Source organism: Chrysochloris asiatica, unplaced genomic scaffold (genome assembly GCF_000296735.1).
Source record: "Chrysochloris asiatica unplaced genomic scaffold, ChrAsi1.0 scaffold00264, whole genome shotgun sequence".
Taxonomy (NCBI): Eukaryota; Metazoa; Chordata; class Mammalia; order Afrosoricida; family Chrysochloridae; genus Chrysochloris; species Chrysochloris asiatica.
Window position 1 is genome coordinate 696,759 of NW_006408782.1, and position 23,908 is coordinate 720,666.

Sequence of the window (23,908 nt, forward strand, 5' to 3'; positions counted from 1 at the left end):
GTTGTTGGCGGAGCTCTCTGTTATACATCCACCCGATCCGCCATCTTGTTTGTTCTCCTATTCCAATCTCATTTTTAACAAAAATGTGTATTGGCCTTCCGTTCTGTATCCTGTGGGAATTTGTAGAAGGTTGGTGTTCCTGGGGGTGATTTCCGGTACATTGCCCACCTGTCATTAGTGAATGTCTAAATACACTGGAATCATAATTGATTCGATGGAAAGTTTTGATGTCATGAAGCTTTTTAATGTCCGATGCTGTTTGACAACTATTGTGTGGGCCATTTAAAGGTCAGAAGCAGCTTCAGGCCATAGATGCCTGAGAGGTTTGGGATAGACCACATTTGGGAAGGTGTCAGGCTGACCACCCACACAGGCAGAGCCAGGAGCTCATAGGGTCCACTGGCAGAGTGCCAGCCTGACAGACAGACAGGGAGGCTGCAGAGAGGCAAGGTGAGGGCAGAGCTCTGGAGGGCAGACGCATGCCCAGACAATGCTGATTCCACACTCACACACCGGGGGCACCCGCGGGCACCAAGGAGAACCAGACGCAACTCCTGATTCCAGGCATCGGGTCCGACACATCTACCCATCCCGACCTACTTAGAAACCGTAAGTGCTTCTGAAGAGTAACCCCAGTATGCATAACGTGTCCAATTCTCTGAGCTCTGGGCAGGGGCTCTGGGAACAAAGCTACATTGAGTATCTGTATCACAGAAGCAAAAGTTGACAAATACAGTTACAAACGAATGGATTCCATTTGCCTGGTAACATGCCAGCTGAGACGGTGGAGTTCCATATTGGGGGACTCTCACTCTCTCTCTCTCTGTCTCTGTCTCTGTCTGTCCCCCCGCCCCCAGTTGGTGTGCCCACCTGGGCGATCTTTATGGCTACGTGTATATCGTGAACATGCAAAACTGTCGCAGAGTGGGGTTTTTTTTTTTAATTGTTGTAAATGTGAATGGTTGGATAAAAAGACAGTTGGTAAGTGAGGAGTGGTGGCAACTGAAAGGTCTGAACCTGTCCTTCTGAGCATGCTGTACTGAACTGAAAAGCAGATGATTCCTTGTGGTCCTTCCTTGTTTTCAGCAACATGCAGTGTGCTGAGGTAAAGCCCCAGAGATTAGAGGCTCAAATTACAGGCAGGCAAAAGGCCTGCTGTATTTCTCATGGTTGTGTTCCCTTGTTTTTTCATGAAGAATTCACTGCAAATAAATCATGCTTTTAACTCCTTCAAACTAAAGTACTGAACTATATATCATCTAAATTAAGGGGCGGGGATAAAAAGAGAGAGAGAAAGACAAGAGAACTTCATGATTACAAATAACCTTTAGAGAGGTTAAGGTTAATTTCTTTAAGTGGGTGTTTTCTTTAAATATTTCAAGACACTAGCAAAGAGACCTCTTGCCATCTCCTTTGTGGGTTAGCAGAGAAGACTGGGGCCTCTATTCCGAGAGGCCTCATAAGAAATATGAGCTAGGACACGTCAGGGCTGGCAAGGACCTCAGCGGTCACCCGCCTCGCTAGCCTCCACCCTGTCTCTGGCCAGGGGATGTAGATCACCAAAGTCAAGGGTGGAATCAGAGCTCAGGTCCCCAGACAGACAGCAGACCTTGTCACTCTGATGACAGCATGTTTTGTTTTGCAGTGCATATATAAACTATGTCTATGCACTGAATGGTTTAAAATTAAAAAAGGTGTGCAATAGGGTTGTACTCTTTCACCATACGTATTCAACCTGTAGGCTGAGAAAATAATCCAAGAAGCTGGGTTCTATGAAGAGAAACGTGGAATCAGGATTGGAGGAAGACTCATTAACAACCTGCGATATGCAGATGATACAACCTTGCTTGCTGAAAGTGAAGAGGACTTAAAACACTTACTGATGAAGATCAAAGAACACAGCCTTTGGTAAGAATTACATCTCAATGTCAGGAAAATAAAAATCCTCACCACTGAACCAATAAACAACATTCTTATCAACGGAGAAAAGATCGAAGTTGTCAAGGACTTCATTCTTCTTGGATCAACTATCAACAATCATGGAAGCAGCAGTCAAGAAATCAAATGATGTATTGCATTAGGCAAATGTGCTTCACAAGACCTTTTTAAAGTGTTGAAGAGCAAAAATGTCAGCTTGAGGACTAATGTGAGCCTGACCCAAGCCATGGTATTTCCAATAACCTCATCTGCATGCAAAAGCTGGACAGTGAATAAGGAAGACCACAGAAGAATTGATGAATTTGAGTCATGGTGTTGGAGGAGAATATTGAAAGTACCGTGGGCTGACAAAAGAACCAACAGATCTGTTTTGGAAGAAGTGCAGCCAGAGTGCTCCTTGGAGGCCAGGATGGCCAAACATCATCTCTCATACTTCAGACATATTGTCAGGAGGGACCAATCACTGGAGAAGGATATCATGTTTGGTAAGGTAGAGGGTCAGAGAAAAAGAGGAAGACCCCCAACAAGATGGATTGGGCCAAGTGGCAGCATCGACGGACTCAAGCGTGACAACAGTAGTGAAGTTGGCCCAGGATCAGACAGTGTTTCTTTCTGCTGTGCATAAGGTCACTATGGGTCAGTACCGACTTGATGGCACCTAACAACAACATGCTAACTGCAGTCAATGAAGGGTGCAATAGCAACACGAACAAATGTGAAATATGGAGAGAATGCCTTAGATGTGACAGGCACACAAAATGAGCACAGGTTACTGGGGAAATGGCGCCAGCAGAGTGCTCAACGCAGACTTGGCACAGGCCTCCAGGCTGTGAAAAGGTGTGCTCTGAGGGACTGAGCGGGTGTCAGCAGCGGTTCCCCTGTATTCATTCCGCTCATGCTTGTATCCTTCCAGCCTAGTGCGGTTCTCAAAATGATGAGGCGAGCAGAACACCGTGCTGGCGGTTATGCGAATACGTCTGAGTGACAGGCATTGCCTGAAAACAGACTCTGTATCCCAAACCCCTTCCCAGCCAAAGGGCAAGAAGAGGCTCCAGTCAGGGTTGGGTGGTGGGCCTGAGCAGAAGCCAGCCACGGTGGACCCCCACGTCTGCTCTGGAGTCCTCTCTTAGATGCCCATTCTGCACTGTCCAGACGAATCCTTGGTCTTCAGTCTCCCATAGACCCTCACTGATATGACCTGACCATCTGAATTTGCATAAAATGAGGCTTTTAGTCAGAGAATCACCAGAGGGGCACCTGTGGGCTTTTACCTGTCAGTCTCCTGTCCTGCCGTTGCCACCCCGTCACACCACACATGGGAACAGATACTCCTAAGAGCATATGAAGGATAAATGAGGAGAAGGCCTGGGCCGGCCTTAGTCTCTTCTCGGGAAAGATACAGAGTGGAACAGGGTTTGTGTGAAGGCTGGGGAGGGGCCTTCCCAATGCTGGAACAGACACGAGAGCCAAGGCCTGGGAGCAAAATGGGGCTTCACTGAAAAACACGCAAAAACCCAGACCAAACTCCAAGAGAGGTTCCCAGCACCGAGTCAAGTACGATAACTGTGGGACATAGTCCTGTCCCCTAGGCCTGTAATGGGGAACACCAGGAAGGAACACACCACAGGAGAAGCACATTTGGGAAAAAATCTTTTGAGAACAAGTATTATTGGCGGCGTATTCAAGTGTACCCGGGCGCCCCTGTATACAGGATTAACTTGAGGAATACACTGTACAACCTCAAGGATACCTCAACAATAGACTACAAAGCACAGGCCGCTATTCTCAGCTCAACTGTCACAGCATGGGGACGTCCAACGCGCCTCTAAATATACAGGCAGCTGTGCCTGAAATTAGAGCAAGTGCCTCGGCTTGTGGTCCACCATTACACAGTTCTCTGCCTTTCTCTTTGTTTCCCCACAGAAACAATAGCCTGGTTCCGCCTGCTTCTTGAGGAGGTGACAGGAAGTTCACATTTAGGTCCTGGGGATCCGGAACACAGTAAGGCCTATAATTAACTAAGCAAGCTCCAGAGTAGCTGCATCCTGGGCAGCTTTATGTGGCTCCAGGGAATGACTAACACTCCTCAGTAAGGGGACAGTTGGTCTCCGGCATGTGACGATGAATCTAAGTGGGCGCAGGTGAGAAACAGAGGATGCAGCAGGGCTGGCCAAAGCTAGGAGGAAGGAAAGTGAATACAGCAGAATGCAGGAGCACTCTCTCAGGAACTGAAAACAGACTGCGCAGACCCCCAAATTCTGGCCACTTGCCAGGACTGCAGAGACATAAGGACGACATCGGACAGGTCAAAGCACATAAACTCTATTCATTGCGTACTTTTATAGAAAACATAAGGGGGCTTCAAAAAGTTCGTGGAAAAATGGAGATGAAACATAATGGGATTTTTTCCATGATTTTTAAAAGCCCTCTTGTACAGATCTGTACTTCATAAAATGCCTCAAAGTCTCAAATTAGATTTCCACTCAGGTGAAAGATGGCACCAGCCCTATCCAACAGAAATATAACGGGAGTTCCAAACACAACTTAAATTTTTCTATTTTTTGCCTTTAAAATGTGGCTACTAAAGAATGGTGGGGTCCTGGTATGGCGCTGGGGTTTAATGCATCAGACTGCAAAGTCGTTAAAAATACAGGGTCAGTGGTTCAAGCTCACCAGCTGAATCAATTCGAGGGCACTTAACAACAACAACAACAACAACAACTAAGGAACGGTAAATTACGCTTAGTTTCAGTTCGATATCTGCTGGCCAAGGCTGGTGCGATCCTTCATGTCAGTGGAAAGTGTCCTTCAGACAAAGAGTCGATTCAAGAAACTGGTCTGTGTTTTCTAGCACTTTCCCAGTACAGACTCTAATTTGGCCTGGGTATCATGGCAAATAGTATCAACACCACCCCGAGCTCCAAATGTAGTGGGCATAAAGTCATCCTTTTGTGTACTCTCTCACCTGTGGAACCTTAGTGCATTCCACCTGCAGGGGTGCTTGCGAAGCTGCAGTTCAGTGCTTGCCTTCTAATCGGAAGCTCAGTGGTTCCAACCCACCAACCACTTCAGTAAACCTGGCAGCCCTGGGGATGCCATGGGGGCAGTTCCACTCTATCCTGTCGGGTGGCCAGGTTTATCAGCTGGCAGGCCATCTTGGCTCACACTGACCCATCCCCAGGGCCCGGAAACATGTGCCTGGTAGCGTGCACTGCACACGCAGGATATGTGCACTCATCCCATCCACTCGATTTCATGACTGATCCCTCCAGACACACAGCTAAACGCCGTCCACTATAGTGACCTCCACCGAAGGAGTGGCCTAGCAATGCTCAGGGGCCCTGCCAGTCAGCTTTCGTGTCTCAAGCAATGACTAGATGCTTTTGCAGCAAATGGAGAGGGTGGATTTTCGAGGCCTTGCCACTTCACAGAATGAGATGCTGAATCCGGTCCACCTCCCTCCCCTCCTGCTTTTCCATAGCAACCCCAGCACAAAGCAGCTTCTCTCCTTAGAAAGGGCGCTGGCCTGCCCCTTCTCTAACCCCGCCCTGCTTTCAGCAGGCCCTACCTTTGTGGTTGAAGATGCCCTCCATCTCCATGCTGCTCCGCGAGTGGGCGATGCACAGGGAGCCACAGGGCACCAGGCCCTCCGCTGCCGGGGACCGGTCAGTGGTGCGCACCAGGCACCAGTCTGGCTTGTCGTGGGGCCGCTCCAGCACCTCCACCGTCTGGCCGCGGCGGATGCTCAGCTCATTGCTATTGCAAGCGGTGAAGTCATGGATGACCACTGTCAGCTCACAGCCGCCGGACAGCTGCAGAGAAAGCGCGCATGTCAGCATCCTCACACCTGAGGGGCCACCGTGGTTCACAGGAGCATCTGGATCTTTTTGTACCTGAGACAATTCCTCTCTCACCTCAAAAACGCTATAATGCTTTAACTTAAGGAAAGTGACTTCAAGAACTCTGAAGAATATTTGAGGGTGCTACAGATGTGGCTCTCTGCTCCTGTAAAGATTTACAGCCTTGGAAATCCTAGACAGGGTCGCTATGAGTCAGAACTGACTCCACCACACACCATCACCACCACCGATTAACAGGATGATTAGATAAGTTTTTCTTTTTCTTTAAAAACTTCCGTTGAGACTTGGTTTCTAAGAATTCTGCACTAGCACACAGTGAAACCTGTGAGGGCTGGAATGGTGGAATGCTTTGTCTTTTTCACCTCTGACATGGTGGCCTGGTCACATCTCCATCACTCTCTGTTACTGGGAAAGATGTGCATTTCCCTCCTCTGACAGGTTCCCGTCTGACAAGGGTTCTGGCTTTTGTGGTGTGTACCACGTGGGTTAGGAAAGCAACAAGGAGATGAAAGTGCTGGCAGTCTGCCCTCTGACCTGAGCTGTATCTCTGGGCTCTCCTCCCACTTTGCTCCAGCACCCACAGCCATGCTCTGTCCACAGTGGGCCAGTCCTGTAGCTGCTTCTCTCCTGCCCTTCCTGCAACTTGAAAGTCTCCCTTTCGCTCCCTCTGAGCTCACCCCCATTTTCTACCCACTGATCCCACTAATCCTTAGGCCCTTTGAAGGACCTCCTAGGTCCAGATGCATCTATCCTGTGAGCTGCAGCAGACATCCAAGTTGTGGCCGCCTACTTGCTGTTGGCTCTATACGCCTGCACCCCAGCATGGCTTCCCCTCAGACTGCAGGCTCCTTTGGGACTGGGGCCCTGGGCTCATTACCTCTCTCCTACCCAGGAGTCTTTTGAGTTCCCTGCTCTGGCCACAACTGCCTCCCACTCTTCTCCATGTGAACTCTTCAACCATCCGCCGTGTGAACACCAGCCTCAGACCCATGCTTCTCACAGCCGGGCTAGGCAACTCAACAGTTTCTCCATCCATTCCCCTCGCCCCCAGTGCAGTGAGTCTAGAACATTCTAGGACATGACTCATTGTTACCCTCTACCTGCTGGTTTCTCTTCTGGAGTTGCCTATTTTGGATCATCTATCACTACCAACTCACCCAAGCTCAAAGCAACCTTACCCCTCTCATTTACGCAACAAATAGCATCAAGTGGATGTGAGGACGCTTTCTTCCCTTGTACTCCCACACCAGTGACCCCACCTGGACTTGACAGTAGCCTCCCCGCAGCCACCCCACACTGCTCTCACACACCCTGAAAGGCCATCTCGTGTGTGAGGGTCCTATATGTACTCACAGAGCCCCACAACTTGTCCATGTGAGCCCACATCACCTCCCTCCGAGGAACCCTCAGCATTTGCTTTTTTTTTTAAGCGTTTCAACAGAAATTTATTGATTTATTTTTTAAATATCCCTGTAGTTAGTTATAACAAAGACATTTTTCTTTTGGCCAGCTTACATACATCAATATAACTTGGTATTGTTAAGTACTGTGGAGTTGGTACCGACCCATAATGACCCTACACAGGATTTCTGAGGCTGTAAATCTTTACGGGAGCAGAACACCTCATCTTTCTCCCACGGAACTGCTGGTAGTTTCGAACTGCTGACCTTGCGGTTCGCAGCAAATTCGTAACCACTACTCTACCAGAGCTCCTTATCAATATAACTACAATGCTAAAATTCAATGCTAATTTAATTCTCTAACCTCCTAGGATGCTCTTAAGGAGCTCCGGTAGCATAGTGGTTCTGAGTCAGGCTGCTAACCTCAAGGTCAGCAGTTTGAAACTACCAGCTATTCCATGAAAGAAAGATGAGGCTTTTTGCTCCTGTAAAGCACTTGCTTTTTAAACATGAGCCACATCCCAAGGTGGCCAGCAAAGGCAGGTCTGCGTCACCTGTGGACCGGGCACACCTGCCTAGGAGGACAGAGGCAGACTTGCCTCGGCCATGGTGGACCCCTGGTGTGCTATCACAGCAGGCACAAGGTTTGTTCCAAAAAACCCGTCCAGACTCCCCGCAGCCGCCTTACAAGGTGCCTGCCATCCAGCGAGTTTGGGGTTGTGATGAAAGCAGGATAATAGGATTGCTCCGGGGAATGAAGACTGTTTGAGGTCAAACAGGACTTGTGTGCTAACTGCCGGGGACTTTCTGTGCAGCACAATCCTGTCCACCCTCAGGGTCTCAGCACAGATAGATCATGCATGGGGATGTGCAGGTACTGGGACAGCATCGGTGAGGTAGGGAGGGGACAGGGGAATGGTCCAGTCTCTGTCCAGGGCCTTCAGAGAGCGGAGGGCTCACACCTCCTCCCACGGCTCAGATTTCTGAGTGGGTTCAAGGGCCACCAGCCTCTGGACACTCACTACCTTCCTGTCCTACTGGCCTGCCTCTCAGGAAAAGATTGACATCTTCACACAGACACACAAAACACAACAAAAGAAACCTTCCACAGTGAACCACTACTGAGGAGAAAACTACCCACTTCTCCCGGGGCACAAGCGCGGCTAGGCTGTTCACAAATGTTCTGTCTCCCTGGAACCTCTTTAGGCTTCTCCGTGGAAACACTAGGCTGCATCTTACCCATTCTATGGGAACAATCAAAGATGCTGATGTTACCAGGTTCAAGGCAGAGCCCAGGCTGGACAGGAATTTCCTCATAAAACCAGTTATTTGAAACAGTTAATCCCTGGACAGGGAGGAGGAATGCTTCCTGTTCCAGGGAAAACACGGCCCCTCAAGCAGCCCCCTCAGGCCCGAGTTTCCTGCAGACTTTCTCCCGCCCTCGCAAACCACAGGGGAGAGCCCGACAGGGGCTTTCCCATGACCGCCAGTGGCTAGTCGGTCAGGAGGGCCTGGGCTGCATGGACACAACATGTTGCCCGTCAGCCAAGCCCTAGGCTGAGACTGACCAGGGGATTCTTGACCAAGACCTGGCTGTGTGCCCCAGGAAGCTCCGCTTCTGACCCTGGGAAGGAGGGCTTCACACCCCTGCCATATCCCAACCTTTGCCCAATTCATTCTTGAGAGTTTGATTCGCTTTCCAGAAGGTTCAAAGCCACGTGGTACAGTCTCCTGGGTGGGGGAAGGGTGGGAAGGGGCAGAAGGGGGCTACCCAGGATGGGAATTAAACTAGACTTTTGTTTCTGGCACGGCCATTTTTTAGCCCCTTACAGAGTAATCAAAAAAGATTAGAAACATCTGTGTACTTGACCGAGCACAAGAAATAAAAATCAAACCCGCGCTGACAGAGAATCATGTATTAGGCTAACATTCCTTTTCCAAGACTTTAGAGAACTTGCTAACACAATCCAGTGCCTGAGTAATCAGTTTTCAGACAGCATGAAGATTTTCATTTAAAAACCAACACAAAGAATGAGAAAACACAATGCCTCCTAATCAATGATGTTTTCCCTAAGAGTCTCTTGTACACATCTTTAAGGGGTGGCTAAATGGATGCTTTCTAGCCCACAGAATGGGTGTCCCACACGTTTCTTTCTTAAAGTGAACATTTAAACATTATGAACTTAAAAAAAAAAAAATCTCTCAAATTCAGTTAGCTGATTGTGGGGTACGGCTCAGTGTGAATACAATTTCCAATCTGTGGCGCCTGATCCAGTCCCAACCTTCTCCTTTCCATCTGTCACCCAGTCACCCAGCGCTACGTCACAATGCCTGAGTCAAAAGGGTACAGTTCTTCCCAAGGCCTAATGGGCAGTGCCCTCAGAGCAGGCTACGGGTCACCTTACTGAGAGTCTACCCTGCACAGTGCCCTCAGAGAGCTCAGATATTCACAGAGTCTACATGACACCCAGCCTTCAAAGCTGCTGGTCAGATTTATGGCTACTTTCCCACTATCCCTTCAGGATGCCAGTTGCAAGTTGGGAAATTCCCATAACACCCTGCCTCTCTGAGCCGCGATTCCAAGTTTCCCCTACTGACTCAAAAATTTGCTGGAATGACTTACACAACTCATGGAGACCATACTATACTTGCAACTAGGTTTATTTTAGCTAAAAAGGATTTACGGCACACAGGGCGAGGTCTGAGAGGGCTCCCCATACAGAGCTCCCACATTCCACAGGATGTACTGCTCTTCTGAGAGCGAATGTTCTCACCAGGGGCAGATAAGCAAGACATAATTCAAATGCATTGATTCTTCTATAGTCTTCCTTATTCATTGTCCAACTCTCACATGGACATGGGACCACTGAAAATACCATAGCCTAGGTCAGATGTACCTTAGCCTTCAGAATGACATCATTGTTCTTGAACACTTCATAGGGGGTCTGTGCAGCAGATGTGCCTAATGCAATGCATTGTTTGATGCCTTGACTGCTGCTTCCATGAGTGTTGATAGTAGATCCAAACACCAAGAAAGCCTTTGACAACTTAAGTCTTTTCACCATCTCTATGGATGTTATTTAATGGTCACGTTGTATGTATTTTTGCTTCCTTTATATTGAGGAGCAACCCATAACGAAGGCTGTGGTCTCTGAACTTCATCAGCAAGCATTTAAACTCCTCTTTGATTTCAGCAAGCAAGGTTGTATCATCTGCATATCGCAGGTAGTTAAATGAGTCTTCCTCCAATCCTGTTGCCACCTTCTTCATATAATCCAGCTTCTAGGATTATTTGCTCAGTATGCAGACTGAGTAAGTATGGTGAAAAAATACAACCCTGGCACAAAACTTTCCTGATTTGAAACCATTCAGTATTCTTTTGTTCTGTTCAAACAACTGCCTCTTGGTCTATGTATAGGTTCCTTATGAGCACAGTTAAGTGTTCTGGAATATTCACTCTTCACAAGGTTGTACATAGCTTGTTGTGATCCACGCAGCTGAAAGGCTGCTTTAAAGCACAAGTAAACATCTTTCTGGTATTCTCTGCTTTCAGACAAGGTCCGTCAGACATCAGCAATGTTATCCCTTGTTCCACATCCTCTTCTGAAGCTGGCTTGAACTTCGGGCAGCTCCCCAGTGATGTACTGTTGCAACCGTTTTAAAATTATTTTCAGCAAAATTTTCCTTGCATGTGATACTAAATGATTTTCCACATTCTGTTGGGCCAACTCTCTTTGGAATGGGCACAAATATGGATCTCTTCCAATCAGTTGCCAAATTTCTTGGCATAGGTGAGTGTCTCCAGTGCCACTTCAGTGTGTTAAAAGACTTTAATTTGTATTCCATCAACTCTGGATCCTTGTTTTTCACCAATGCTTTCAACATACTTGGCCGTCTTCCTTTACTTCCTGAAAGGACTGAACATCAACCATTTCTTTGTAGAGAGACTCCATGCATTCCATTTTCTTTTGCTGCTTTCTGTATCATTCTATACTTCACCCAGAGAATCCTTCAATATTACAATCTGAGCCTTGGATTTTTTCTTCGGTTCCTTCAGTTTGAGAAATGCTGAGCATGTTCTTCCCTTTTGGCTTCCTAAACACCAGGTCTTTGCACATTTTTGTCTTCTTGTGCTGTCCTCTGACATTTTCTGTTCAGCAATTTCACTTTCTCCTTCTTTCCATTTGCTTAAGCTTCTCTAAGCTCAAGAGCCAAGTTTCAGAGCGTCTTCTGACATGCCCTTTTCCCTGTGTTTTAAAAGACTTTTGCTTCCTTTTTGATGTCTTTGTATGTGATGTTCTTAATGTCCTTCCACAATTCTAGTCTGGTATTAATGTCGACTGTAGAAAATCTGCTCTTGAGACAGTCTCTAAATTCTATTGGGATATATTCAATGTCCTATTTTGGCTCCCCTGGACTTCCTTTAATTTTCTTCAGCCTCAGCCTGAACTTGCATATTAGCAATTGATGGTGTGCTCCACAGTAAGCACTGGCTTACTTGTGCTCACTTAGTAATAATCTGTAGTGAACAATGTCACATGAGTTTCACGTCTTTATTCTGTTTACTACGGATTGTTGTTGTCAGGTGCCATCAAGTCGGAACCGACTCATAGCGACCCCATGCACAACAGAACGAAACAATGTCCGATCCTGGGCCAACCTCACTACCGCTGCCACACTTGATGCCATCAGTGATGCCACCTGGCTGATCCATCTCGTTGGGGGTCTTCCTCTTTTTCTCTGACCCTCCACCCTACCCAGCATGACATCCTTCTCCAGCGACTGTTCCCTCCTGACAATATGTCCAAAGTATGAGAGGCAAAGCTTAGCCATCCTGGCCTCCAAGGAGCACTCTGGCTGCACTTCTTCCAAAACAGATCTATTGGTTCTTTTGGCAGTCCATGGCACCCACAGTATTCTCCTCCAACACCACAACTCAAAGGCATCAATTCTTCTACGATCTTCCTTATTCACTGTCCATACTACGGATTAGTAAGCACAAATAAGCTCATGCTTACCTTGCTCACTGGGTACACCATCCATGTCAGAGACTGTAATCTTGAAAGGAGCTGGAAGACAGACCAATGCCAGCCATACCTTTGAAATGATGAAAAATGTGGAATTGTTTGCTATAGATTAGTAAGCACAAGTAAACTCGTGCTTCCTTGATTATTGGGTAATCTCACCAAGTAGGATGCTCTCTTTGTCTCAGTGCTCTGATTGGCCAGGCATGCAGGATAGTTAAATCGCGGCTCCTGACGCAAGTGGCTATCAGCCTCCCAGGTGAGTCTGTTCACTTCCCTGCACAGATTTCCCAGTATGACCAGGAAGTCCCAGAACAAAGAACCCCAACTACTCTAAGGGCGATTTCTTCAGAGCCAGGACAAACGCTACCTTACTGAAAGTAGAATTAGGTGCTTTACCTGACACTACTTAAAAATAACATTAATATTATATAGAGAGAATAATTTGGGGGGGCAACAGTGCAAAACATGCCTGCCTTTATACAAATTAAACCTAACGTAATCACGTTTTGTAATATATAACACTACACATCATATACATCATTAAGAACAATTGAAGTGTTATTTGCCTTCAATGACATTTCTTTCCCTAATAATCCAATTTCAGTATTAGGTAGGTCAAATGAGTTCTTAGTTTCTATTCTATTTAGTTGGGGGGGGGGGGGTTACAGCCATCTTTTTTCTGAACTTTTTCACAGCATCTTCTGCACGTTCACGTGCGTGTAGCATAGATGTTTATCACAGGTTCCCTACCGTGTGACTCAGTTCAGGCATATGGCACATGACAATCTCAGTGTCCACGACTCACAGCACCTCTCAGATAACAGATTTTCACCGTTTAGCAGCTAATTAGCAGGTCAGTGAGATGGCCTCAACTGCAGCGCAGACATCACTGGGGGTGACACTCATCACAAACACCGAGATGGCTGCCGAGGAACAGCACCCGCAAGATGCATGGCCACAGTCAGTTTGCGCGCCTCTTCCTGAATTCTTTCTAGAATGCTGGGCAAATGAATAACTTGTTGCGTTTCATTCAAAAACATGAAATACTCATCTCTCCAGGCTCCTGAGCCTTCAACACTCCTCACACAGATGAGGATTTTGTTTCTACTTACATGGAAACCATGTTCCAGGATGCAGTAGGCGCTCACTAAGACAGCCCCCTTTGCTGGGCCTTCCCCATAAGGAGGACGTGGGTCTACTCTGCCTTGGTCCTCAGAGCCCCTTGACCTGGTGCATTACAATAAGACGGTTTTGGGTTACAAAAGCAGAGTCTTTGGTAGACAACAGTCCACATCTGTTTTGAGTTACTGTGCTCCCGATGAGTTCTGGAGAGTTCCATGGCAGAGGAGAGGGCTCTTGTTGCTGGGCATGGCAGATGAAGCAGGGTCCACATGCAAATGCCTCTACTTTGAGACCCTGAAGTTGAACGTGGGCAATAGCCACCGCAGGTGGGTGTCGGGCCAGTGTTCTGAGAGCTATTCAAGAGGAAAGGGGGAATGTAGTCTAATAGGAGCTGTTCTGCTCCAAGAACACAGTGCACCAACGCTGTGAACAGTCACAGCCCACAGCCTGCTCCGGCCCGGCCCAGTTCTTCAGAAACTTCACAAAAGGGTTTTGTGGTTTCGTGGTGGTTTGATGTTTTGGTTAAAAGGGATTAGGGAGTGCAAATCCATTACTGGCAATGGTTACAAAAGAAATGCAGCCATTGGCAGCCGGAACCATTCCCCAAATAAATGCCACTGCACCCCAGGCTCCCACCCGCTCACGCTTCTCTGCTGGGCAGCCGCCTGCAGGTTAGGCTGATTAGCGGACCCACTTAACAATGTGGAGCGAAGCTCGCCTCTGCTGATTCTGACTGGAGCGGTCTATGGAAGGCCAAGCTCAAAGCCGAGGCTCCAGTGAAATCTGCTGCCTAGAGTTTAAAAGGAGACCGGTCTAACAGGCACTAATGGCATGTTGGTATTAAGTCGGTTCTGACTCATAGTGACCCCTATAGGGTTTCTGAGGACTCTGTGGTTCTTACGGTCCAATGCTTGATCTCATAGCGCCACAGGGGTACAACAAGTTCCTAACCAGCATGTTATCATAACCTGCTCTGTAGGCTGGCAGTGACCCGATGGGGCACTGTAGAAACACCTCTTAGGGCTGCCTAGGTGCTAATCTTTATGGGAACAGATTGCCAGTGGGCTTGAACCACGGACCTTTAGGTTAGCAGCCAAGCGCTTACCAACAGCGGCACCAGGGCTCTTCACACCACCAATCCTGGCATTCTACTAAGAGGGGAGGTCATTTTCCTCACTCTTTCCTAACTTGGACGGCTTCCCTGGGTGTGTCACACACTTGCACTGGTATGTGAACAGGCGACATTTTGAAGCTACAACGGAAAAAGCAAGCATTACAAGTAGAAAGCCAGGCTCATAGTTCTCAAGTCTCCAGGGGGTGCGGAAACTGTCCAGTCCCCTCGCTTCATGGGCACTAGGGCAGGGCATGCAGAGCGGCATTTCATTGTCAGTCTAAGCAGGGAAATAAGGAATGAGAACGGGAAGAAGTAGGTGGCTGACAACAAGTTTCATCACAAGAGTCCTCACCAGGCCCTGGGAGCCACCAAACTTCTTGTATTGTTGTTAGGTGCCATTGAGTGGGTGACAAGTCTTAGCGACCCTACGCACAACAGAACAAAACACTATGTGGTCCTGTACCATCCTTAGTCACTGCTGGGTTGAGCCCAGCGTTACTGCCACTGTGGCAGTTCATCCAGCTGGGGGTCTTCCTCATTAACACTGACTCTCCACTTCACCAGCATGAGGTTCTTTTCCAGGGGCTGGTCCGTCCAAGAAGCATCTTAGGAAAATTTGGCCCAAAACAAACCTGTTGGCTTCATTTCCTGAATGATCAAGATTATCTATTACCTGGAAATTTTAAACTGCAAATGTCTCATCCTGCCTTGAATGGAGGGGTTCTGGTTGGACAAGTTCATACAGCGGCCAGGGCGCCTGACTCTGCAGGATAAGTGACCAGACTGTCCACCTCATCGGCACTAATAGTATACAATGTACATTTAAATGGCCCTTTCAGCACTCGGCTAGCTTTGTAACCACGTTCATTACATTTCTAACCAAATGTTATTATTTTAAAAGTCCCTCCTTTTCTTAGAATGAAGGAACATGACATTGGCTGAGGGGACCTTTTTTTTCTGATTGTGTTTCTTGAGTTATCTAGGCCAGTACCCTGAGATTTGATGAGAGTACTCAAAGGACACAGCAGTAGAAAAAGTGACATTCACTTAGAAAACCAGCAGACACAGATTAGTGCAAACATGAGGGGGAAAGCCACACACGTTGTCCATCTCTGGGCACACACCCAGCTGCTGGCCCATGCTCTCTGGCTCCACAGGGATGACTGGAACACATCTGTGGAGAAGAACTTGTCACGTGGAAAGAGGAAGGCATTTCAGAAGAAAGCTTTACCAGGATGAAAGCTGAGCAGCTGGAAGACGTGCCTCATCTTTGGTTACTGTACCCATTTAAAATCTGGTCAGTATTGAACTTCTGAGCAGAAAAAAAATTATCAGTTCAAGCACTGAAGTTGAGCAATTTAATTTTAGGAGAGTTTCCAGCTCTTAAGCAACAGAATTATCTAGCTAGTAAATGCACTGCAGACAAAGGCCAAGGCGGACAGAAATCTGCAGCTAGTGAGGGTCAGCGGCCCTAGATGAGAGCGGAGGGAGCAATTTAAAGTGAACACATAGGAGCAGCTATGATCATTCAGCACTCACTACCCATGAGGCATGACACATTTGAATGCTCACATCCCTGTGAGGTGAGCAACATTGTTATCTCCATTTAAAAATGAGGAGACTGAGGCACAGAACCTGGAGATCTGGCTCCTGAGCCCCTTTCAGTCCTCAACCATTTGCTACTTCAAGTGCTTCTGGGCAGAGAAAGGTTAACCGATGCTGGTATATTCTGAGTGAGGAGGAGAAAGTGGTTCCTGTCCTTGGGCAAGTGTCTGAACTGAATGGCTCCATTTCATGCTTACAAGGGGACACACGTAAGCCCCTGGGACACTCAGCGGACTCTGGAAAGGCCAAGAGGTAGAGTTCTCTAAGCTTCTGGCAACTTGGTTCACAGCGTGAGTGTAGGCCCAGGCCCCCTTGCTCTACAGAAAAGGCATCATGCAGCGCCCCCAGGAACACAGGGATGGTGGGTGGATAGAGAAGGAAGTGCCTCCTCTGGAGGGTTTTCTTTCTGTGTTCCATCCACTCCCCCAGAGTGACAAGCTCGCTGTTGTGAACGGCCATTCCGACTCTTGGTGACCCGGTGTGTGCAGGGTAGAAGTGCTCCACATGGTTTTCAAAGTTGTGACCTTTCAGACGCAGATTTCTGGGCCTGTTGCTCAAGGCACCTCTGGATGGGATCAGACCTCCAACCTCTGGTCGTCAGTCACTACTCAAGGCTCCACCAGGGACCTCAGTATGGTTTGAAATAGAAGGAACTCCAGTCTCAAAAACCTGAGTGAAGGCATATTTAAGGATGTACTGGCATGAGCTACTTTATACGTTATACAACACTACGCTGATGTCAGTCCAACTGAGTTCTTTTTGCACATTGCCTCTTGGCTGACTTTGTAAACATGAGTCTCAGTCCCAACACTGTGACAGAACCACCCTAGGAGCAATTTAAACCACTTAGTTTCTTACAAAGGAGCTCTGGTCGCGTCGTGGTTATGAGTCGGGCTGCTAATCTCAAGGTCAGCAGTTCGAAACGCTTGCAAATTCACAGGAGAAATAGGAGGTTTTCTGCTCCCATAAAGATTTATAGCCTTGGAAATCCTATGCAGTGTCACTATGTGTAGGAACCGATTCCACAGCACACCACCACACCACCACCATTTTCTTAGCTACGTGGATTCATAGTATAAACTTGGGGCAGTTTATGCCAAGCATCAGTCTCACCTGAAGTTTTCACATTCATTAAAAATAAGCCGTGTGAGACCAGCCTGAAGTGACTAGAAGAACACAAGATACTTCTTGAAAAATACAAAACAGTAACGGCAGTCTGACTGATTACTACAAGAACAAGCAAGCTGCTTGCCCAGGAGACATCAAAACAAGTGGTCGAGTCCCCTTAGAGCAAACCCCCTTCCAAGACTAAGACTCAAACGGAATACACGAGCAGACATGCGCTCTGATTGGTGACCACATTTGTCAACGATAAGGGGAAGTGAGGGAAAAGAGCAATGAAGCTGTGAGCTAAGCCCTACAATGTTCTACTGATTCCTGTGAACCCTGGTGGACACCTGGTTGGCCAGCAGTGTGGCAAGACCTGGGGACTCCTGGGCCCAGAGTCAGTGACATAGCCAGGGAGGACTAGAGTGGAGAGTGAAGCGTCCAGCTGATAAAAAGAGAGGACATATGCACAAGAACACCCACACTTGCAGATTATACCCACTTGACCTCGCTTCAATGACGAGATGATCAGAGCCCAACTAGAAGAAGAAGAGGAATAAAAGAGTAATCTGATACAATTTGATGAACTTAGCCCACACTTATGGGTGGAGAAGCTCAAAAGAGGGAACAAATCTTCACCGCGAGGATCATTCCCACCCCCTCCATACACAGAGTAGACAGGGATGGGCAACTTAGATATTGGCTATCTAAAATGGGGGCTACAAAGGCAAGAAGTGACTGCCTTACAAGCTTTTAAGAGGGAGCCTAGATCCAGAGGGAGCGGAAGAAGGCAGAATTCCCACTGAGTAGTATCCAATCTGTCTGGGTGGGGCTAAAGAAAGGAGATGGGGATAGGTCCCTTGTGGTACAATGGTCAATAATTGTTATCATGACTGACTGTGAGAGTTGGAAATGCAAAGGTAGACATTTTGTAGCAAAAGGAGGGGAGTGACTGACTTTGCAGTCTAGGAGGGGAGGTCCCCGGGACCATCAAGGGAGAAAAGCAGAGGGTGGGACCCTACTCAGAGAAATAGTGACGCCAGAGATGGAGGCAGAAAGGATGACGTGGAGAGATGGAGCGACTAGGGACTCTATACCCAGAGAGGGAGAGGGGCTGTGTGCTGACGACTGGGGGGAAGGCTTGTAGTGTATACCCTTTGGTTGGCTGATGATGCATGGCAATGAAACTTTATATGATAGGATGAATGTAAAGCTAATGTTCTCCCTTATAAATCATCACACAATTCACAATAAAACATTAAAAAAAAAAAAAAAAAGCCATGTGTACTTTAGGAGCTTAAGGAGCTCTGGTAGCGTAGTGGTTACGAATCGGGCTGCTAATCTCATGGTCAGCAGTACAAAACTACCAGCTGTTCCACAGGAAAAAGATGAGGCTTTCTGCTTCCGTAAAAATTTACAGCCTCGGAAACCCTATGCAGGGTCACTATGAGTCAGAACCGACTCCACAGCAGATAACAACAACAAAAACCTTAGGAACTCTGGTAGCGTAGTGGTCATGAATCAGACTGCTAACCTCAAGGACAGCAGTTGGATACTATCAGCAGTTAGGTGAGATACGATGAAGCTTTCTGCTCCTGTAAACATTTACAGCCTCAGAAATCCTATATAGAGTCACTGTGAGTCAGGATGGACCCCACAGCCTATAAACAACCAACCAACCAACCTTAGAGCCAAAAGACAGGGCACGACCTCGCCCCCTGCTGGCCAGGGCCGGCCTCTGCACAAGACGTGTCCTCTTGCCTGGGCAGTCTTCTCATTTGGTCACAAGATGTGGTATTATAACAGTTGTTGTTGTTAAATACCCTAGAGTCAGTTCCGACCCATAGTGACCATGTACAGGGTTTCTGAGGCTGTAAATCTTTACAGGAGCAGAAAGCCTCATCTTTCTCCCACAGAACAACTGGTAGGTTTGAACTGCCGACCCTGAGGTTTTAGCAGGCAGATTCGTAAGCACTACGCTACGCTACCAGAGCTCCTAACACTAACAGTAGATGATAGTTTTATTCCATATTTCCTATCTCATTTGTAACGTAAATTTTAGTTTTATGATAGAAATTTTACTTCATTAAATTAATAAAAATAGGTAAGACAGAGAGGAAATTTAAAACAAAATGTTTCTTTCAGTTCCTAAAAAAATTAGCTCCATGTTCAGCTCCAGTGTGAAATAATACAAACTGGAATGAGATGACAAGTCCACATTCCGTTACGGGGCTTACCTTTCTATGGCTGGGTGGCCTGCCTTGATTTCCTCAGTGCCCCACAGGTGACTCAGCACCCCACCCCCCCCACCCCCCCCGGAGATATTCAGGACAGATGAGAGAGAAACTTGGCAGGAGTCTGATTTCTTTGGAACTCAATGGTATTTTTGTAAGGCCACGTTATCAGCTTGAGTATCCTGAATATCATAAATTGGTGCCAACCTCGTCCTGTAACAAGGAGATGGGGTATTTTAAAGGCCATCTTTCTCACGAAGGCAATGTGCTCACGGACACGTGGTTTGCATCCGGGACCCTCAGGAGTTAGCCCTGCTGACAGGCTCCCTGGGAAGAGCGGAGAAAAGGGGTCTCCAACAGCCCCTCCCTCCTCACAGGCTCTTCCTCAAATCTTTGTGCCTCATCTGAGAATTATTAACAGCCCTGGTCAGATAACTTTTTCCTGAAGAATTCTCTAAGCGCTGAGTCAAAACATCCCCCACCCAGTTTCTGAAATGGAACCAAATTCCATGATAACAACTAATTCATAACAGACACCATAAATTAAGTCAGGCGGGTTGAGCCTGGAGAAGCGATTTCCCATCTGCCTGAGTCACCAAGACAAGAGGGTTTCCTTTAGGGCATTTCATCTGCCTTTTCAGGAAAGCCTGCAGTTTACTATCCTTCAAAATGCATTCTCCTGAAGCATTTGTGGTTGTGTTGTTAGGTGCCTTTGAGTAGATTCCGACCCATAGAGACTCTGAATAGGGTTTCCAAGGAGCAGCTGGTGAGCTTGAACCACCAGTCTTGCAGTTCAAATGACTTTGCAGTCAGACGCATTAGCCCACAGCGGCACACCAGGACTCCTACGGACCCCAGAATGTTCTTTCTACCAGAGATGTGTAAGAAGGGGCCAGGTGGAAAGAAAATCTTTACGAAAGCAGAGAACAGACAAGCACAGGCTTTCTTTGGAAACTACCTAATAGCAGAGTCCTCATGTGGCGCTGTAAGACAAACACTGGACTGAGACCCAAACGTTGGTGGTTCAAGCCCACCAGCCACTCCTTGGAAACCCAATACAAGGCTGTTATGAGTCAGAGTCAACTCAACGGCACTTAACAACAATGGTGGTGCCATGGGTTAAACCTTGGACTGCTAACTATAAAGTTGCCAGTGTTCCAAGAGATAGACGAAGCTGCCTGCTCCCATGAAGATCTATAGTTTCGGGCCTACAGGGAAATTCGACTCTCTCCTAAAGGGTCGCTATTAGTAGGAATGTACTCAATGGCCATGGCTTAGTGGGCATGAGTAATTCCTCTGCAAACTCCAAATTCTGACGCATTTTATTAACTCTTGTACCGTTTATTTTCAACACAAATAGATTACTTTTTTTTTTTTTGGTGAAGATGGGGGCTCTATTTCTGAGCCTACTTAAGAGTTCTGGTGTGCCACTGTAGGGTAAATGCTTGACTGTGAGGTCGGTTTGAATCACAAAGTCGGTGGTTCAAACTCACCAGTGGCTCCTCGGAAACCCTATGCGGGGCCACTATGGGTCGGAATCGACTCGACAGCACTTAAAAACAAGGGACTATGGTCACAGTGAGGTGTATGGAAGGAAACGCACACCACACTCAACGTGAGGGTTGGCACGTCCCTACTTCAAGATGATCAAGAATTATGAGTGAGAGGTGCTGTCAGGGGCTTAACTCGCAGGAGTTGATGGATTCTGAGCCAGAGAGTGAGGTTGAGAGACACCACATCAGAGGAGGTCAGCAAAATATTGATGCATAATTTCCCTGAAGAAAATACTGGACATGTAGTTCTTTTCAAATTCGAATCCCCCAGTGAACTTAATGGGTAAAATGATATATTCCTGCAAACTTCTACTTTTCTGTTTGTGCTATCCTTCCCTTCTCATTGGACACAAATAGAATTTGCTGTCTTCAAAACAACAGCCCCTAGCATCAGGCCTTATTTTTCTAGAGAAGTTGTACAGGTTCAATTCCAAGTTCGTGTTTGTTTTGCTATGCTATAGCCTATTTCTTTGGGGAAACCCTGTGAATTCCAACAGGGGACTATTGTTGCACTGGACCTGGGGGAGGCGGTGCTGAGGAGGTGTGGGCACTGAGGGAAGGAGAGGGGATGCACGCATTTCTGGATGCCCTAGGTTTTCAGTGGCAAATGACCAGGCATGCCTCCTGAGGCACCTCTGTGTGGAATCTGAACCACCAGGCTTCCGGCTAGCAGTTGAGTGCTTAACAGATTGCTCTACCCAGGTACTCCATTTGTACATAAACAACCACTAGAGAGAGGTTCGAGCTCGATTACTAACCTTATGGGGGTGCGGTGGCTCTGTAGGATAAGCACTGGACTGCAAATCACAAGGTTGGCGGTTTGAGCTCACCAGCCACTCTGCAGGAGAAAGATGAGGCTTTCTGCTTCTGCCAAGATTTACAGCCTGGGAACCTGTATACAGGGTCACTAGGAGCCGGAGCTGATTCCACGGCACTCCACAACAACAACAAATAACCTTAAGTAAGGATGGTGGTTTGAATCCACCATGGACAAAAGGCCTTGTGATGGACTATTGTAAAGGTTACAGCCAAGAAAACTCTATGGAGCAGTTCCACTTGCTAACACATAGGGTCTCCAGGAGTGAGAATCCACTCAGTCACAATGGGTCTGTTTTCCTTACACACCCCTTCACATATGGTGGTGATGTGCCTCTGAGTTGGGTCTGATTCATGGTGAGCGACCCTGTACAGCAGGGGTGGGGCACCTTTTCTCTGCCAAAATGTACAGCAATCATTCACGGGCCACACAAAATGATCGTTTTAAAACGAGCCTGCTATATTTGGTCAAACATTTAGTTAAGTCACTCCTAATGGGATGGCTGCAACGGTGGGTGCCTTGGCAGGACCAGACCAAATGATTTCATGGACCTTGTACGGACAGCGGGCCGGACGTTCCACACCCCTGCTGTATGGGGTTTCTGAGGTGGTAAATTATTACAGGAGCAGAAAGCCTCATCTTTCTCCCTCCCATCCACACATACACATCCTCAATAACAAATCCCCTTTCTTCTGTAACCTGCTCCAGCGAAGTCTAAATCTATCTTCAAAGGCAACTTTTTGCATAATCTCTTTGGCATTTCATTTCTTATCATTTCTAGGGTAAACCTAACCAGCACCATGACAGGGCATCTTGTAAGGATGGGAATTTGAGACTGAGCTGACCTATAGTGTGTGTGCATGTGTGTGTGTGTGGAGGGGGGTTGCTCACTGAGAGCTGACCTACTGTGCGTGTGTGTTTCTGAGAGCTGACCTACAGTGTATGTGTGTGTGTGGGGGGGAGGGGGGGCGGGTTCTCACTAACAGCTGACCTACAGTGTGTGTGTGTCTCTCACTGAGAGCTGACCTACAGTGTGTGTATGTGTGTGTTCTCACCGAGAGCTGACCTACAGTGGGAGAGGTGGGACTTTTCATGGAGAGCTTGTGAAATGATCTCAGCCAGGTAACTGCCCCCCATTCTCCCACTCACACTAGAGCAACTACTATATTGTATTTTTCTTTCAGGTAGCAGTGGACACAAAGGGACTAGATAACGTAATTAGTTTTAAAAAAGAAAGTAATTACAAGGGGCTTCAAAAAGTTTGTGGAAAAATGGAATTAAATGATAACGGAAACTTTTCTACATACTTTTTGGAATCCCCACCATTGTACCCGGTATTCCACTAATAAAATGTTTCCAAGTTCAAGCTTTATTTTCCTCACTAAGTGGCTATGGGGTGGGACTACAGGGAGGAAACGCCACTGGTGTCATTAGGACCAGTGACAAAAACTATCTGTCAGAGCTAACGTATGGGGCCCCGAACAAAATACAATGAGAGATTACTTTTCGTCTTTGCTTCTCTTATTACAAAACTATTCAATGTTCTATGGCTTTTTATCTAGTCAATTCAAAGACCAAAATAATAATGTAAAAAACAACAACCCTCAAATGAGAAGATTTCTGGCATTATTTTATTAGAGCTACGATTTGAAACCGGCTTAAACTATAGCTTTACATTCCTTTGTGAAGCAGAGACTAGAAGAGATCCAAGTCTGGTACTATTAGGGTTACCACCTGAAATCACCCCATATTAAAGCCTCTGACAGACAGCAAACATTTCCAAAGGACAGCGAGGACAACCTCTGTCTCCTATGACTCGCCTTTCAGAGTTCCCATTCCTTGGGAATTGCTGTGCGAAGACCAGGACAGTGGTCTTTATATCACATGATCAAGGACGATGGTCTCATGGGAGAAAACAGAGCTTGCACCCAAGTGAGAAAATCTGGAGTTTCAAACTGAACTAGATTTGTCAACATTGCAGATAAACTTGTCAACATTTTTATTCTCTTACGCATTTGGCCCATACCTGAAGAAATGCCAGCGAACAGGTACTCATTAAGACTTAGGTGAGGGCAACCTTTGCCACTAGTTTTTACAGGTTTTTTCCGGTGGTAGTGTGTGGGGGTGAGGT

At 47.1% G+C, this 23,908-nt stretch overlaps 1 protein-coding gene across 1 annotated transcript in view; it reads right to left on the minus strand.

Annotated features, from left to right (window-relative positions):
• TRIO (trio Rho guanine nucleotide exchange factor) overlaps positions 1–23,908 on the minus strand; it is a 275,442-nt gene that overhangs the window by 78,276 nt on the left and 173,258 nt on the right. The window contains exon 33 of the mRNA XM_006874154.1: positions 5,507–5,750. Within this exon, the coding sequence (XP_006874216.1) occupies positions 5,507–5,750 (244 nt within the window). The remainder of the gene's footprint in view (positions 1–5,506; positions 5,751–23,908) is intronic.